The sequence below is a fragment of the Bipolaris victoriae genome, assembly GCF_000527765.1.
Source record: "Bipolaris victoriae FI3 unplaced genomic scaffold scaffold_2, whole genome shotgun sequence".
Classification (NCBI taxonomy): Eukaryota; Fungi; Ascomycota; class Dothideomycetes; order Pleosporales; family Pleosporaceae; genus Bipolaris; species Bipolaris victoriae.
The window spans coordinates 77,418-94,811 of NW_014575390.1; the positions used below are offsets into that span (position 1 = coordinate 77,418).

At 49.7% G+C, this 17,394-nt stretch overlaps 4 protein-coding genes across 4 annotated transcripts; 1 reads left to right on the forward strand and 3 right to left on the reverse strand.

The window, feature by feature from the left end:
* Positions 1–630: 630 nt before the first annotated feature.
* Positions 631–4,985, forward strand: COCVIDRAFT_32948 (hypothetical protein; the record flags this gene model as incomplete). The annotated part of the gene is made up of 2 exons (XM_014706622.1): positions 631–3,490; positions 3,544–4,985. 2 exons carry the CDS (start codon positions 631–633, stop codon positions 4,983–4,985), a joined length of 4,302 nt encoding a protein of 1,433 aa, XP_014562108.1.
* A 5,002-nt stretch (positions 4,986–9,987) lies between these two features.
* COCVIDRAFT_11382 (hypothetical protein) lies at positions 9,988–11,317 on the reverse strand (the record flags this gene model as incomplete). Its single annotated transcript, XM_014706533.1, has 4 exons — positions 9,988–10,763; positions 10,824–11,088; positions 11,176–11,243; positions 11,305–11,317. 4 exons carry the CDS (start codon positions 11,315–11,317, stop codon positions 9,988–9,990), a joined length of 1,122 nt encoding a protein of 373 aa, XP_014562019.1.
* A 660-nt stretch (positions 11,318–11,977) lies between these two features.
* On the reverse strand, positions 11,978–13,488 carry COCVIDRAFT_11383 (hypothetical protein; the record flags this gene model as incomplete). The annotated part of the gene is made up of 3 exons (XM_014706534.1): positions 11,978–12,852; positions 12,900–13,174; positions 13,298–13,488. The coding sequence occupies 3 exons, from the start codon at positions 13,486–13,488 to the stop codon at positions 11,978–11,980; spliced, it is 1,341 nt and encodes a 446-aa protein (XP_014562020.1).
* A 2,335-nt stretch (positions 13,489–15,823) lies between these two features.
* COCVIDRAFT_11384 (hypothetical protein) lies at positions 15,824–17,126 on the reverse strand (the record flags this gene model as incomplete). The annotated part of the gene is made up of 4 exons (XM_014706535.1): positions 15,824–16,115; positions 16,293–16,567; positions 16,649–16,871; positions 17,056–17,126. The coding sequence occupies 4 exons, from the start codon at positions 17,124–17,126 to the stop codon at positions 15,824–15,826; spliced, it is 861 nt and encodes a 286-aa protein (XP_014562021.1).
* Positions 17,127–17,394: the final 268 nt, after the last annotated feature.

The following is a 17,394-nucleotide window of genomic DNA, read 5'->3' on the forward strand; positions in this document are numbered from 1 at the left end:
TATCCATATGGCGTCGAGATCAAGGACAATATTTTGCTTTGATGGCTTGAAGTGTGTGTGAGTGTCTGTATGCGTGGGAGAGTGGAGCTGGGGCGGCGGTGGTGGTGTTGGTGAGGGCGTTGGGCCGCTGCAGATAGATGAGAGGACGGGCACAGGCTGGCACAGGCTGGCATGGCATCCAAGCGCAGCGCTGCTGGACACGTCTGCCAGGCCGCGCACCAAAACAGCAGGCCTCGCGAACAAGCAGGCCTGGTGGCCGGGTAAAATCTAGGGGAAAGAGCGATAGGTACGGGGGGCGCGCCAAGCACAGACAGGGCCCTACAAGCCCTTGGTCCTGCAAGCACATCGATACCTCTCTCGCTAGCCCCGACCAGCCAGTCAGTCCATCTCATTTTGCCCACGTCCACCGACTCCAACACCACCACCACCGCCGCGGTACCACCACCACCGCCTTCACCACAACCATACGCTCTCCTCCAATGCCCACCCCGCCAGCTCCATAGCAGCCACGCCAGCCACCATCGCCACCACGCCCGCCCCGCGCCTGCTGGTTGCCTGCCTCCGGAGCCGGGCCGCCTGTCGAGGTGTGCCAATGAGAAGCATATCAACCCCAACCCGCCCTGTCTCCCCATGGACCAGCGACGCAAACGCGAGGTAAGCGCCATCGAGGCCGCCCAGGGAGCCTTTGGCATCGAGCGGCCCCGCGACCGCGACGACCGCAAGCAAACCACGATCCGCTCCGTCACGCCCGACGAGCCCCCGATCCCAGAGGACGGCCTTGCCCCCCAGAGCTTCTCGCCGCCAAACAGCCCCCACTCGCACAACAGCCAGCTCTCCGCCGCCCGCTCCGCAAACCCCAGGGCCTTTGTCGCTCGCGCCTCGAGCGACTCTGACTACCGCAATGCCCGCGAGCCCACCCGTCCGCGCACCAGGACCCTCGAGGAGCGCACCACCCGCGACCGCTCCCCCTCGACCGTCTTCGCCGCACAGGGCCGCCATCGCATTGGCTCCGTCGCCAGCTCACAGTCAAACTATCAGAGCCTCGAGGAGTCGGTCGTGACCTCGATTGGCCACATCTCTACAATCTCTCCGTCCTCGTCCACCCATCAGCCCCCGCCTAGGACTTCGAGCACAAACAGCCGCGGCCGCCTCGTCAAGCAGCAACAGCAACAGCAGCAGACGCAGCCACGCTCCCAATCTCCTGTCATCTCCCCGACTACGGTTCCTCCAGAGTCGTGGTTGTCACCCGTGCCTGCCTCGGATGCAAGGAAACTCAAGGCCCTCATGCGCTCCACATGCGGCAAAATGCAGGGTCTTCTCGCCTTCCGCAGGGGGGAACAGAGCCCCTGGGCCCTTTCCTACTGCTACATTAACGACGAGGCCGGTAGCCTGGTCTACGAGCCCAAGAATGATGTCTCGTACACCCGCACCCTGATTCCAGACCTGCGCGGCTGCCACGTGAAGAGCGCATATGACGGTGAGGCATACACGGCCTACATCCATGTCGTCGTCCACAATTCTAAACTCGAGGTCCATTTGCGCCCGCCAACACAGGAAGAGTTTGACTCGTGGTTTGCCGCCTTGCTGTGTTGGTCGCCCATGCGGCCAAAGGGCATCCAGAATCGCATGGCCAAGCCACAGACTCCAGTCATGATGGAGCGCCGTCTAACCGACAGCAGACGCCACTCCGAGGTGTCTTTGCTCAAGGATTCGCCCAAGAAGGAAGCCCCCATTATCAAAGTTGGTAAGATGATCTACTGGGACACGAGTGTAACGTACAGTAATACAGGCACCCCCAAGAGTGCGGGCCCCAACGGACGTCCACAGGCATACAGACTGCAAAGCCACGGATCCCGCAGATGGAGAAGAGTATCCTGCACTCTTCGTGAAAATGGTGAGCTCAAACTCTACTCGGACACCGACGTCACCCTCGTATCCACCATCCAGCTCTCGCAGCTTTCGCGTTGTGCCGTCCAACGCCTGGATCCCTCTGTTTTGGATAACGAGTTTTGCATTGCCATATATCCCCAGTACACTGCTGCGTCTTCCTCTTCATTGTCAATAGTACGGCCGATATTTTTATCTCTAGATTCACGCGTCTTGTATGAGGTTTGGATAGTCCTTTTACGCGCTTTTACCGTCCCCCAATTGTACGGCCCAAAGTCGGATGCCATAACAGAGGACGGAACCCTATCGCCTACGTTTGGCACCCAGGACATGTTCCGCATGGAAAAGTCATTATTTGTACGAGTCATTGAAGCAAAGTTGATACCACCTGTTAGTCCAAAGGTTGCCGACAGCAACGGAACCACACCAATAAGGCCATCTTCATCAGCCACAGCGAACCCAGGAGGATACCTCGTGGAACTACTGCTAGACGGCGAAACGCGCGCACGAACAATGGTCAAGAACGAAGGCAACAATCCTTTCTGGAGGGAAGAGTTTGAGTTCTTGGACCTACCCGCACTCCACACGGCCTCGCTGCTGTTGAAGAAGCGACCACCAAGCTACAACACCCGCAACGACAAGAACGTGTTCGAAGCTCCTCTCGGCAACGATTCATGGGTCACTGAAGGTGGTTATGCTGGCATATCCTTTGACCAGACATTAGGCAAAACAGACATCTACCTTGATGATCTTGGTCCAAACCAAGAAATGGAGAAATGGTGGCCCCTTGTAAACATGCATGGCAACACCATTGGCGAGGTCCTTGTCAAGGTCAGCAGTGAGGAATGTGCGATTCTCATGGCTCGGGACTACTATCCTCTGTCCGAGCTTCTCCACCGATTCTCCAACGGAATAACCCTACAGGTCGCCCAAATGATTCCTAACGAGCTCAGGAGACTGTCCGAGTATCTGTTGAATATTTTCCAGGTTTCTGGAGCAGCAGTGGAATGGATATGTGCGCTTGTCGAAGAAGAAATTGACGGTACTTTGAAGGAATCCCCGGCTAGTCGCTTACGGTTCAGCAAGAGGCTAGGTTCGAGCGAGTCGAACGAGTCACCGTCAAACACGTTTGGATCCACAAGCGATCGAGAGCTCTTCGTACGAGATATGGGCAACAACGCCAAACTCGAGGCCAATCTACTTTTCCGTGGCAACACCCTCTTGACCAAGTCCTTGGATCTGCACATGAAGCGCCTTGGCAAAGAATACTTGGAGGAGACACTGAGCGAGAAACTGCGGGAAATCAACGACAAAGACCCCGAATGCGAAGTCGATCCGAACAAGGTTTCATCACAGCACGAGCTAGATCGAAATTGGCGGAGGCTGATCAACTGCACGGAAGAAGTTTGGCGGTCCATCTACAATTCGGTTCAACGGTGCCCCCAGGAATTGAGGCTGATCTTCAGACACATCCGAGCTTGTGCGGATGATCGTTATGGAGACTATCTGCGGACCGTGCAGTACAGCAGTGTGTCTGGTTTCTTGTTCCTGCGCTTCTTCGTTCCGGCTGTACTCAACCCGAAGCTCTTTGGTTTACTCAAAGGTATGCAAGTTGAAACATACATGACGTGGCCAGTCGCTAATAGCAATGTCCAGATCATCCGAAAGTAAAGGCACGGAGAACGTTCACCCTCATTGCAAAGTCTTTACAAGGTCTGGCAAACATGTCTTCATTTGGAACCAAAGAGGCATGGATGGAGCCCATGAATGCGTTCCTCACTTCACATCGACAGGAGTTCAAAAAATACCTTGACGATATTTGCTCGATATCTACGACGTCACAGCCTGCGCAGCCAATCCCACCATCTTACAGCACTCCGATTGCCATCCTCCACCGGCTGCCGCCTACTTTCAAGGAAGGATTTCCTTCGTTGCCGTATCTCATTGATCACTCGCGCAACTTTGCAATGCTGGTCAATCTTTGGCTGGAACACACGCAAAAGAGCGCGCACGACATTCAATCAACAGACGGCGATCTCCTGCGTTTCCACAACATTTGTTTATCCCTCAGCGAGCGTACCAAGGACTGCCTGAACCGCGCTGAGCCGGCCGAACGACCATCGTCGTCGTTGAGTGTCAAGTGGGAAGAGTTGGTTGAGCAGTTGCAGGGTGTTCAAATCGATACGACACGAGGCGCAGCGACAAGAAACCGGGGCCCAATTCAGGAAGAGGAATACGAGGATTCATCTCTATACCCAAGCAACGGTGACGAATACCAATCTTCGTCAACAAGCACGCCAATCACAATGCAGCCGCCACCACGAACACGGCACCAGCAAAACACGAGTATTTCCGCATCACAAAGTTCATTGAAGAGCAACAGCTCAACGACAATCTCCTATACGAATCCCTTTTCCAAGAAGCAATGGTCAGGTCAGTATGTGGCAGGTTCACACGACTCTGTAGGCGCCTCACCGTCCGCGTCGGCGAGCGCATCAGCTTCTGCAGCCGAGGATACGCCCCCGGGTTCTAGTGATGGCCTACACATGGCTCCCGCACCCTCGTATCCTCAAGCTCTCACGACTACGACAACGACTACCATTTCGACATCTACCTCGACACAGTCTTTCAACTACAGTAATCCAAACTCTCACATCAACACCAACTCTCTCATCAGCTCCAACATGCACATGAACACGGTTTCGACAAACTCGCTTGCGGGTCGGCCACCTCGTTCTGCTGGAGGACAAAGCGTTGAAGGTAGCGACAGCGGCAGCATTGCAGAAGAAGAATACACGACCGCCCTACCAGTGTTCTCTGAAAAGTCCACCAAGGAGAAGAAGGAGCGCGGCTTCCGCGGCGTCCTCCCCTTCCAACGCAAAAGCAAACGCAAAGACAAGGACAAGGACAAAGACAAGGAAAAGGACAAGGAAAACCGCAAGGATAAGGGCAAAGACAAGGACCGCGACCGCGACAAGGATCGCAGCCAGGACCGCAGCCCCGAGCGCGGAGGTGGAGGAGGCGGCGATATGGGCATTCTACGAGGCAAAAGTAGCAACGTGAGGGGCGACGAACGAGACCGCGACGAAGAATTCTGACTGCATGGCTGGTTCAATGGCGAGAGCCCCAAGATGCTAGCCAAGAGGGAAATCAAACGTCGCAAGAGTGCGGGTGAATTGTTGGATAAGGGGAGTTATCCTTGATATTCCTCGTCTATTTTCTCTCCGACACCTTGTTGTCGTCGTCGATGTCGTCGTTGCTATATCTCTTCCTAGCAAAGATTATGTTGTACCCACCTACTTCTCATCAATGTCCCTTGTCCCTTCCTCTACCTACCCTTTTTTTCGATGGGCTATAAGAGGTTTTTATTCCTTCCCCTTTTTCAACATCATAACATTTTTTGGCAATTACACCTGGGGAGTTTGTTCCAACTTCACTTTGCTTTTTTTGCTACTAGCGGGAGGCGCTGTGTGTTTTTTCTTCGTTCAATCTTCTTCATCATAACTTTTTTTGTCGGTCTCTTGGGACACTTTTTTTGGGCAGCAGGCGGGTGAATTTTTTTCCAAGGCAGCGGCGGGGGGTTTTTTTTCTGGGAGGTTCTTACCTCTTTTTGGATTTTTTTTTGAAAAAAACCATAAGTACGTTGTGAAATGATGGAAGGCAACAAACCACATACGTGTGGTGTGGGATGTTTGGAAATGTCGGATATTGGGGGTTTGGGGTGGCGGGGCGGGCAACGGGATGGGAATTGGGAAAGTGCGAGAGAGAGATAAAGATGGGGACAGTGTTTTTACTTTAGATTTTTTTTTACTTTACTACTATTATTATTCCCGGGAACAGCACCAAAAAATAAGAGGATTTTTAACATGTTCATTATTGTGTTTTTTACTTTGCAGCATTTGCCTTGGTTTGTTCCCGTTGTCATTATATCAGGGTCTTTGGTCGTCATCATCGTATCCGGCTCTTTGGTTCGTTTCGCCTTTTCATCGTATTTCGGTAGTAATCGAGGTGCATGTGTGGAGCTTTCGAGATCGAAAAGTGGGTCGTGAGTTTTAAGTTGTTATGTGGGGAGGTGCAAAAGATATGTGGGGGGTGGGGGGGGGCATTTCGGGGTCGCCGTGTCTCTTTTTTCCTGTTCAATTTCGCATATACGAGATAACACCTTCCCCACCACCCCCTTACCGTATCTTTCGCTTTTCTTAGGAGGGAAGAGGGAAGAGATAAGGTGAAGAGAGGAGGGGATTTTGGTCACGCCATTATCAGGCCGTTTTTTCTCTCTCCTGGGGTTCGCGGGAAAAAGGGGGACTAGGCGGCTGGGAAGGGGGAAAAGCTGGAGATGATTTGGGGTTAATGGAGGGCTATGGGGCTGGATCTAGGGGGAAGGGGGTCTGAGCGTTATGTAAGTAGTTGGGACTTAGTTTATATCCTTTGTTGTGTGAAAAAATCTATATATTATAGAGGTTTTATTACAACTGAGGTGTGTTTCTTACCGACTTAATTCTAGTGCCTAGAAGAGTTCCCTAGCCCATGGGGGAAAAGGGTCGGAGTTGAAGTACGCGCCCACCCCCCTTGCATCTTGCTCGTTTGCGGGGAGGTGGCGACTAGGTGGTGTGTGTTGGGAGTGCCCCCAGACTACTACTTACTAGTTCGTTTGTCATCGTAACGCACGGTGCTTAAGACAAGTAAGGGTGGATGAAGTGACGAATGGGGCGAGTTTGTAGAAAAAAGAGAGGGAGTATGGAGATGGGGAAGCGTGGTTCGTTTGATGCATACATGTAGATATTGGAAAGCTAGTGTATAAAGATGTGTATCGACATATTACTAACGCAAAACTTCCGCCTCTTTGAATTAGCTCTCTTTACCGCCTGTATCGTATATAGAATTCTACTACTGTGGCCGTCTCTATATTTCTCTATCTACTTTCCCCTCCAACCTGATCGCTTTGTAGCGTTATATAGGGAGTGTGGAAAAGTACTCCTCTTTTTACCTATTCCTAACTACTACTAAAATTCTTGTACGGACCACTCTCCACGTACTATCCATGACATCTGTATATCGGCTGTACGGGCAAACGCGCTTCCGTACGCCCCTCTGAAACAGTAGTGTGTATATTGATATGCTTGCTTGTCCATACTAGTACTAGGAGAGAACTCAACCTTGCTCATCGTCGTATAGTTATCTACTTTAGCGCTTACAAGAGACGGGGCAAGGACCATGATCTACTTACTCGGGAGGTACTCGGCGGGACGGAATTGCCAACCAATTGAAGATGTCGAGTAATATTCAAAGGTGGAGCTTTGACAAACTTTTATCCTAATTTGGGACTATTAGGTATGTGGTGATTGAGTACGATCTTATTCATCTAAGTAAAGGTCGTTCTTAGCCCGCCTTGGAAAGTAGTCAAGGGCCTATTCTATTTAGTCACTATTTTCTAGCTACTAAACTATAATAATGTTACGGACTATCAAGAAAGGAAGGACCTCCCGCCTTCACAAAAGTTAAGAGTAGGCTGTGAAACGGTGGAAAGACCGCAGGAAAGGAACCCTGTACATCACGTAACTGCTCACTAATAAGCAGCGCTCGTTATCAAGCAAGACCTAAAGCAATTACTAGTGAGCATATGCACTAATCAGGATGTAGCATCATAGTTAATCATGAAGTGCTTAATACTAAGCACTTTACTGATTAACATCAAGTAACTCCACTTCTTAGTATATAGGAGACACATCCACTCAAGCTATACTCTTAACAGCAAAGGAGTGTATCCCAACCGCTTAGAGTTAGTTATTAAATCTATGTTTGAGTTGCTAAAGCTACTTAAATGCATGTGCTCTTTTCTAAAACTCCACTTACTCTATCACTATGGAACACTCCTCTACAGGAGAAAGATGTCGATGCTAATTAGGCGGCACAAGCTGTTGAAGATAGGTCAGCATGGAACGAGGTACTAGAAATGTAAAACCTACTGCCAGGGCTCGATGGGCAGACCCCAAAAGAACTGTATCCAATACATTGGATATAGCAATCGCCAACAACTCGCCCAAAACTGCCCTCAACTGGTCGTTTCGGACAGTTAAAGGCCTCAGCATATGGATTGCCACTACCAATTGCCTGAGTACCACATGATTCTCGAATACAGCCTTGCATCCATCCATTAATGATATCTCGGTGCCGAGCGTACTGATCTTTGTTGCAAGGGCCCTTTTTAGACTTGTTCACATCAGAAAAGCAACACATGAGGCTGCCTGCAATAAGTGTTGGACTTATAAAGAGTATCAAGAACGACCGCATAGTGAATATCGTGATTTGGAAAAAGAAGAGACTGCTAAGAATATCCAGGTAAAGGTTGAACTGAATTAAAGAAGTAGTTGACAAAGATTCCGTTCTAACGAAAATATATATGCAACTTTTGATCTAATTAAGGTTCATTTGAATTCAAATCAAACTTTAATACTAACATGGCATCGTTTTTTCCATCACTTTCATCGCTTATCAAGCAAGTGATACGCATCTCAAAAATTCCGAGCCGCTCTTCGGTATAATCTACGGTGCTACACGGCACAGTTGATATATGTGGGTCCGCTAGCATGAGATAATATAAGCCGCGGTAGAAAGTAAGAGCTGTACTATACAAAGTTACAATTATCAAGAAACAGCGTAGTATTTTTTCCTATAACAGGGGATATGAAAGAAGATCTTAATTACCGTCTTGGCGTCTCCATAGTACAAAGCTTGTAACATGCAGCACAAGTACCAGTACTGCCTCGCTTCGGCTCTGACTTAGTAAGCCTTAGAAGCCAGTTGTTTTCTAAGGTTTGAGCTGGCTTTTTTTATCTGACATAATGACGAGGATGACGTGATCTTTTGTAATTACTGTAAGTAACATGCAACCTCTGAGACTAGATCTATGTCAAGGCTCAAAAATGGAGGTGTACAAAAGACCTGCTTCTCCACTATTTTCAGGGAAGACAACATTCATTCAATCTACATTAAGGTAGTTTCACTATCCACACCACTGTTACCATCTCATCTCCACAAAAGATGCAGTTCTTCACTCTAATATTCTTTTCGCTTACCGCATTACCGAGCTTTGCGAATCCAGCAGGCGATTGCAATCCAAGATACGATCCTCGCTGCTTTATCAATCCCCCCCGGCGTCAGTGGCAAGCATCCTTTACATTCGACAGAAACATCATCGACCTCTACCGAAACCCATACGAGATTAATCTGCGGCATTTGCACATCGCCGTTGTTGCAACCACCGCCGGCGGCGTTGATTTTGTCATCACAGCCAACAGCGACATGCCCCTTAGGGTTGATAATGTTTTGTACCGAGCTACGTTGGAAGGGATAAGCCGTCCTGGATCATGGTTTCCTCACAACCCAAACGATCCTATCCACCGCGTGTCCTTTACACCTCTTGAAATACATTCGCTTCCACCCACCTCAAGTCACACTCTCCACTTTACGTTTGAGGTCTCCGAGGAGAGTGAGCTTTAAAGCGTAGAAAAGAACATGGAGTGGAGGCAAGCATTCAACATGATTACTGGAATATCGAAATGCCGTTCGTAAGTGGCGCTGTTAAAAAGCATAAACTCTGAACTCTTTCTTATGCTAATTTTTATTCAAAGTGAAAGCAGTGGTCTCGTGTGCTCAAATGCTAAGTAACATACCTTGCTTGGATACTTATTTTTACGAGCTGCTCCGATTGTAGCAACGTTATAAAGAAATTCTCATAAGAAATGAAATGTTAGGTATAAGAGATGATATTTGATAGAGAGCTGTCGAACTATGAGCGGGAAAGACTCTATCTAAGCACGGATTGGAGAAATAAGCCTCTATTCGTTGTATACTAGTTATGTAGTATTATTCTCAATCTATCTACGCATGCCTATCTCTAATATGCTAATACTAGAAGAGAGTGGAAGTAGGATAAGAGTCTTAATTATCTTGTTTCTCGTATGATTGATTACACTCACCACAGAATGCTGATTCATCTAAATTTGCTCATGATACTCCACCGGTAGGTCCTTCTGCACCAGCTCTGACAACTTCAAAGACTATCACTATCGCCTTCAACCTTGCAGCTCAAACACTTAGTCAAAAGTTGAAAGCGTTCTTGTACACCTTCTTCTCCTTCTCCTTCCTCGCCTGAACCTTCTTCTTGATAAGATCTTGCTCCTTCACAATCGCCGCATCGCCTGGCGCATACTTTGCCGCTTCCTTCAGGTCAGCCAGCGCCTCATCCTCGTTCTTCCTAGCAACCTTTGCTTGGGCACGCCTGAAGTAGGCTTTGGCCTTGTCCTTGTCGGTGATTCCCTCAATATCCAGTGCCTTTGTCGCGCTCTCTATCGCCTCGCCGTACTTCTGTGTCTTATTCTGAAGTAGGGCGCTGTTGGAGTAGAGCGAGATCTTTAGGGCGCAGAGCTGAGGCCAGAGATCCTTGGGATCATCGTCTAGTGGTGCAGGGTATTCGTGCAAGTAGCGGATGCCTTTTTGGTACTTCTTGATACCTAACTCGAGGTCGCCTTTCTTGAAGGCATCGTTGCCCATGTCCTTCAACTTTGTCGCAATCTCAAGAATTTCAGTGCCTTTCCACTCCTCATCAGCGGACTTTTGGTCCTCTGGGAAGTCTTCGTATGGATCACCAGTTGCGTCGGAGACCTTCTCGGTTGCCTTGTCGTAATCCTCGCCCGTGAGCTCACCGCAGTCAATGATGGTGGCATCTTGCACCGGCTTGTCGCCGCTCTCTGTTTGAAGGTTCTCGATTTGGCGCACGATGCTCTTGCCATTGATAACCTCACCGAATACGACGTGCTTCTTATCGAGATGTGGTGTAGGGACTGTGGTGACGAAGAATTGCGAGCCGTTCGTTCCTGATAATTTGTTAGCCGACTATGTCACAGAATCTGCTGTGAGATTTGTATCCGACTTACCTGGCCCAGCATTCGCCATGCTCAGAAGGAACGGCCTGTCGTGGATCTTCTCAAAGTTCTCGTCCTCGAACTTCTCGCCATAGATGCTCTCGCCACCAGTGCCATTACCCTGAGTGAAGTCACCACCCTGGATCATGAAACCCTTGATAACCCGGTGGAAGCTTGAGTTCTTGTAGTGTAGGGGTTTGCCGGATGCGCCTTGGCCCTTCTCGCCAGTACATAGCGCCCGGAAGTTTTCGGCAGTCTTGGGAACAATATCACTGTACTGATTGATTTGTTAGTCCGTATATACGCACATCGTAGTAGAAGGATGTATTGGCGCGTGAAGTGCCAATGGGAGGGTAGAACGTACAAGCTCAAAGGCAACACGACCGGCCTTTGTGCCGCCAATCGCAATATCGAAGAAGACGCGTGGGCGCTCTGGCCTCAGTCAGCATTTGTGTTCAATAAGTGTTCATGCTTAAAGTTGGGTGTATCTTACTAGAGTCAGCCATTATTGCTCAGTTGTAGTTGTAGTGTATTGGAATATGAGGTGAAGATGTGCAACAAGTACAGAGTACGATTGGTCGCGTGGATTAAGAAAAGTGTATGGTATGTGTTTTGGCGTTGCGAAGCTGGGTAAAAGCATGCAGCCAGCCATCCAGAACTTTCCACGAAGCTACAGCCTACAGCCTCATGCCGCGCCAAGCCCGCTTTTCTGGCATCGGTACGACGCCAGAAAGGACCGATCGCATTGCTTTTCCGATTGCATGAGGCCAGGTAACGTCAGGCGGGATCGTGATAAGAATGCGACCATGGTAACGTGCTTGTTTGGAAATCGCATGGGTCTTGTAAACATGAATTGGTGCTCATGAAGAGGGGCAATGCGGGGTAAACATCAACATCCGCTCCCTGTCCGTCTGCAAAGCCGTTACAAACGTCTCGTTTTCATTCTTGCCACGCAGTATTTCCCCATAAGTTCATGCAATCTCACTGGATCATAACGGATGCCCGACCGAACGGCTGCTAATTACTAGACGAGCCAAATGGTCATTCTTCTCCCTCACGACCTTCACGCCAGGCAGAATGGAATCAACTTGTAAAAACAGACATTTTTTTCTTCTTTTTTTCCCTAACATAATGCTATCCAACCTGCTATAACCTATTCATTGGGATTACCGCCTAGCAGACATTGAGAATGGAATGGCCGTCGAAACCAGCTCATTCTGATCGTAGTGATACGTGAAGCCGCCCTGCAGTGTCCTTCTCAGCGCATTGAGTCTCTGCAACTTCCACCATTTATCAATCCTGACTTCGACGTTCCTGTTGATCTTAACTTTCATCCTGCCAGATCCGTATGCCCTACCAGTCTCCTCGTGCAGCGCCATGGAGTACGCCGGGCCGCGACTGGGCTTCTCGACAGAGTTGCGAATATCTGCAAACGAAGAGTGCAACGCTTTGCGATCCTTTTTGGATATGCGGCGAGTCGAGACGTTGGCAAGCTCATCGAGGGTATGTAGGAGCTGGTCTTGTCTTCGGTATACCGTGTAGCGCTTTACCAACTTCTGCCCATCTCGGACATACTCGGGATCATCGCGGTCATCCCCTTCAACCTCCTCATCCTCCTCTTGTGGAGTAAGTGATTTTTCATACAAAAGCGCAATATTCTCTCCAGCTGCGATTTGCACACCTGAGTCTGCGCTCTCGAGTTGCTCTACAAAAGCTTCCATGGCAGCCTCGGTCTCTTCTTCTAGGTCCTCGATCTCAGTCGCCAGCAGACCCCACTCCTCAAGTGCAGCAATCACAACCTCGCCTTCATCTTGCGCATCAATAGAAGCACCGTCCGACTCGACAATCTCAAGGAAGAGGTTCATAATGTCCAAAATCTCGTCGTCACCTGCTCCAGCGAAGAAGGCGGTGGTGCCTAGGGTGTGGATGGCATTGACCTTAACGGGGATTGAGGATGATGATTGGATAGATCGCTTGAGTTGGTCGGCGACATCGTCGTAAATGGAGTCGGAATCGAGAGTAACAGCAGTGACTGCGATCGCTAATAGTTGTGAGCAAAGTGTCATTATTTCCAGATGATATGCATACCTTTCAAGGCCTTTACAGCCTCGTTTTCTGTGGTTTCTTGTCTGACGCTCCTAAGCATAGAAGAAATCAGGTCGTGGGTGCGGTCCTCGATCTCGTCCCTCGCATAGCGGGCCATGAGTATGTGCGCATAGGCATTTAGGCTTTCGGTGCGCCCCTCGGTGCTGCTGCGCTTTAGGTTGGTAATTTGCTCGATGCGCGTATGGAGCTCCGCCTTCCATGCATCTTCAGGAATATTGACATCTTCGCCGTTGAGAATATCGTCGATGGATGCGGTGCTGTTCAAACAAAATGTCAGTACTTGTTGGTCGACATTGTTTTGGGTGATGATGTCACCAGGCGCGATCTACAGTCTGGCGAGGCAAACCAAAAAAAAGTTGTGTGCGGCGCTGGACACTCACCTCCATGCAGTTCCGTCACTCAGCTCGTCTTCATCGTCGGTATCGTGTCGGCTGCGACTGGCGGCACGCGACTGTGCTGGTGATGCGACTACCGAGTTTGATTTGGAGGCTGTAGTGGATGCGACGCGCGAGCGAGCCTTGCGCGAGACGGTCTTGTGGCTCTCGAGAGCCTGCTTACGGAGGTCGCGCATTCTGGATTATGTCTCGTAGGCTGGATGAATTTTTGGGACAAATCTCGTTACAACAACCTTTTCGGAGCTGTAGCTTTGAGGTTGAGCTTTGTAGGTAGTTGGTACCCAGCGGCGGATTGCGGGGAAGCCAGAGTAGGAAGGCAGTTATTCCAAGGGTAATGAGTCTCTAAATTCAGTCGTGGATGTATATGAGTTAGGTTTGAAAGACATGAGTATGAGTCAGAGAAGACAGCGAGATAGCAAGTCCGAGGCAAATAGGAGGGAGGGAGATGTGGTTGTTCACAAGGCAGCCGGCTGGTGTCAGTCGTTCCTCCCAAACGACTTGTCCCGAGTGGATGGTGGCCAAACGGCGCTAACCGTCGCATACGTCATATCCATCCAGTCTTCCATTTACTACAAACCTTCTACAACACGTTACCTGACCACACTGACTTAGATACTTTTTGGATATAGGGATATGCTTGACACTTACTGTCTCTTTTGAGTTTATTATCTCTTTAAGTAGTTTTTGATTGCCGCCACGGTAAGACTAACCTGATGTGTTGTACTTAGCGACAGCTTCGTGTCAGCCAAATGGTCGTGACACTGATTGGCCGCTTCTACTCTATCTTTTAACTAAGAAAGCCTCCAGGATTAAGACCAGACTTCGAGAACAGCTGATATCAGGCTTCTTTACCAAAAATGGGCTCACGTCATATTCTTATCTGGGGCCACGCGCCGCAGCCGCACAGGTAGACGCTTTCTGTCTACAGTACTGTCAGATGATCTACACTTTGGCGCAATTTTTATATTCAGTTAATCAAGTCCGGTCGGGCCACATCAACTCCTCGCCTGGTCAGCTGCAGAATGCGTGGTCATGTTTACGCCAGTCACCTCCCGACCAATCGGTCTGACATGTGTATCTCCGTTAAAGCCAACCTCGGCCTTGGGTCTAGACTTCATGTGGCAGACCATACGGTCGCGATCCTGTGCCAACGCAATGCGCGGTTATCGGTAAGCGCGCTGCGGGATATGGTGATATGGTCGGAGTTCCATGCCCAAGATGAGACTTTTTATCAACACGGAATCCTCACGTCGTACACTTGGACATGGATGTAGTAATCATATCGTGGCCGTACGCCACTTTTTTTTGTCATGGCCGCATTCCCAGATTTGTAATACTTAATTGTGGTGTTGGCACATGAATCAACAACCCTCGACCACATGCGACCACTCGAAAGCAGTCTCCGCCTCCCGAGGCTGATGCGGCACAGTAGCCAAGCGCCGTAAATATATCTCATTCGCTAAGATACGACGTGATACTCGTTTGTCGCTTAACAAGGATCTGAACGACACGTGCAAGCCTTACTCACGTCCAGCCTCACGACGACACATCACGGCTTGGGGAGGATGAGGATAAGGATGAGGCCGAAAGTGAGACCAATATGACCCGGCACAAACCAACAATCAGCTACACAATCCAACGGGAATAAGCAGTCTTTCAAACTGCGAGGTTTTGGCGCTTTTTCTGGCGTAGGTACATAATATCTGACATGCAAGGCCCGCCATCTCAGGCGTCCCGTATGAGTAGCATGCGTGGAAGTGGAGCAGCCCTGGACAAATGGTCCTGAACTCAATTCCTTCGTAATTGGTCCGCTCGTACCATGAACACCGCAAGGATATCATAAACCCTAGTTTTTAACAAAAACTAACTGATGCATTGTTGGAAAAGCCATGTGCGCCTCCTTCCAAGCCATGTACATCCAGTTTCAGCTCAAATTCCGTTGCCCAACCCCACAAAATGCCATGCGCATAGATGTAAAAAGAAAAGAAAAACGAAGATCTAGCTGAAGCTGACGGCGTAAAGAACAAGGGCGGCAAATCGAATGTACGGGCAACGCAGAAAAAAAAAGGTCGACCGACCAACCTCCCAAGCGAATCAACAAAAGCAAACAGCTCAACCACCTATGCAACCATGCATCTAGAGCCGGCCTCGGGGCAAATAACTCTCCGGAAAAGCCCATCTGCTGAGCCGCAGCCACCATCCTTCCAGTAAAACGTCCTAATATGCATCGTACTCGGTGCCCTTTCTTTTCGCATGCCGCGGAACCCTCCCTCCCTTGCCGCAACATGCCACCCCCCTCCCTCTGTAAACCGCACAACCGATAACGCAGAATCCCTGCTCCTTGTCCTTTGCATTCTCGCCACCCGAAAATAATCGCTCCAATACATAATAGGCAGCAATTACGATCGTGACGTTCGATGCTGGATAGTTCCGATAATCATGATACCCACATACACACACACACACATGATGCACTATACGGCTTTTTTTGTTCCCTTTCTTTCTTGTCTTTTAACTCTGTGCACCGCCGCCTACGCCAGCGCCCTCAGGCCACCCAAACGGAAACGCCGAGCGCTCTCCCGGCTTCCGTCTTGGGATATCAATGTGGTGGAAGTTACGGAGGTGCTCGACTAGGTGGTCTCTGCGCGTGAAACCTTTTTCGCCTACGCGGTTGCAGCGGGCGACGTGGCAAGGGTACTCGGGTGTGCCTACGCCGTGGACGGTGGACTGGTGGCGTTGCAGGTCGGCCAGGCGCGTGAAGTGCGCTGAGGAGGTGCAGGAGGGGATGTCGCAGGTCCATGTTCTGTAAAATAGGGGGGGTAAATGTTAGACAAGTGAAAGGATGGGGGGGAAGAAAGAAAGAGAGAGTAACGTACTTTGATCGTGTTGTACTGCTTTTGCTTCTGTTGATAGTCGACATGTTAAACTCTTTTTCTCTCTCTTGGGATTGGATGTGTATGATTCTAATTAATGAACATACCTTTTATGACTTTGAGCCGTCGATAGATTCATGTCTGTACTTTGCATTTGCCATTCTGTGCTTTCGTATCCTGTCACGGGTTCTTGGTATGGAGCGGGTGTCACGCCCATTGGCTGCTCAACATAATAATCTTGAATCATTTGCCATGGCTGTGGTGGATAACATTGGTATTGCGCATAGTACGCATTGATTTGCTGCTGCGTGTATTGAGGTACTCCTGGTTGGTACGGTGGCTGTTGTTGATACGAGTAGCTACCTTGGTCTGAAGACGAGTACTGTACATTTCTGTCAGTAAGCGAAGCAAGAAAACGTGGGGAACTTGTTAGGAAATTGATAATGTGGGGGGAGCGACTTACGCTGTATCCGGACATGGCGGGCGAAGGCGGTTGTTCCTGCTTTGGGCGCACTGACTCGGTCTTCTTGGGACGAGAGCTAGTATTAATAGAGTCACTTTCAAGGGCAGACGGGCGGTAGGCGGGTGCCGCGGGCGATGTGATAAGGCGCAGTTCGTGTGCTTGGTGCGTGTTCCTTATCGGGACTGGATGCTTGCGAGGTACGAGGTATGGCTGTCCGGGAGAGCTACGATAGAAAAACAAGTTAGATAATTCAATGGTGCTTTTGTTCCTGTTCCCTGTCTGGCCGAGAGGCGAATTCTCGATAGTTTATATGGGGCAGCGCTAAAAGGATGTCTTTTTTGACAGCTACCTAATCACTGCCACAATCGAGCTGACATCCTGCGGCCGTAAAGTACGAATCCACTTACATATACTTCGGAGGAAACGGGCTCTCCAAAAGCCCGAAAGCATCGCCATGCGAACCGTGGTGTGCCAGCATCGTTGATGACGAGAATAAAACGTAGGGGTCAGCGAGGTTCAGATCAAGATTTGGACCCGGGTCCAGGATTCAGTTGGTATTGACAGGGCTTGAGGGAGGCAATGTCGTCCCTTTAGTAAGATTGTCGCTGTGCTTGGACAAAGCTACGCCAAAGACCAAGACTTCGAGTATAGAAGCCTGAAATTGCTGAGGTGGGACCTATGGGTTAGCGTGGGCGAGGCGGAGAACCCAAGCCTGCGGTAGCAACTACGTATCTTGGTATAGGGCT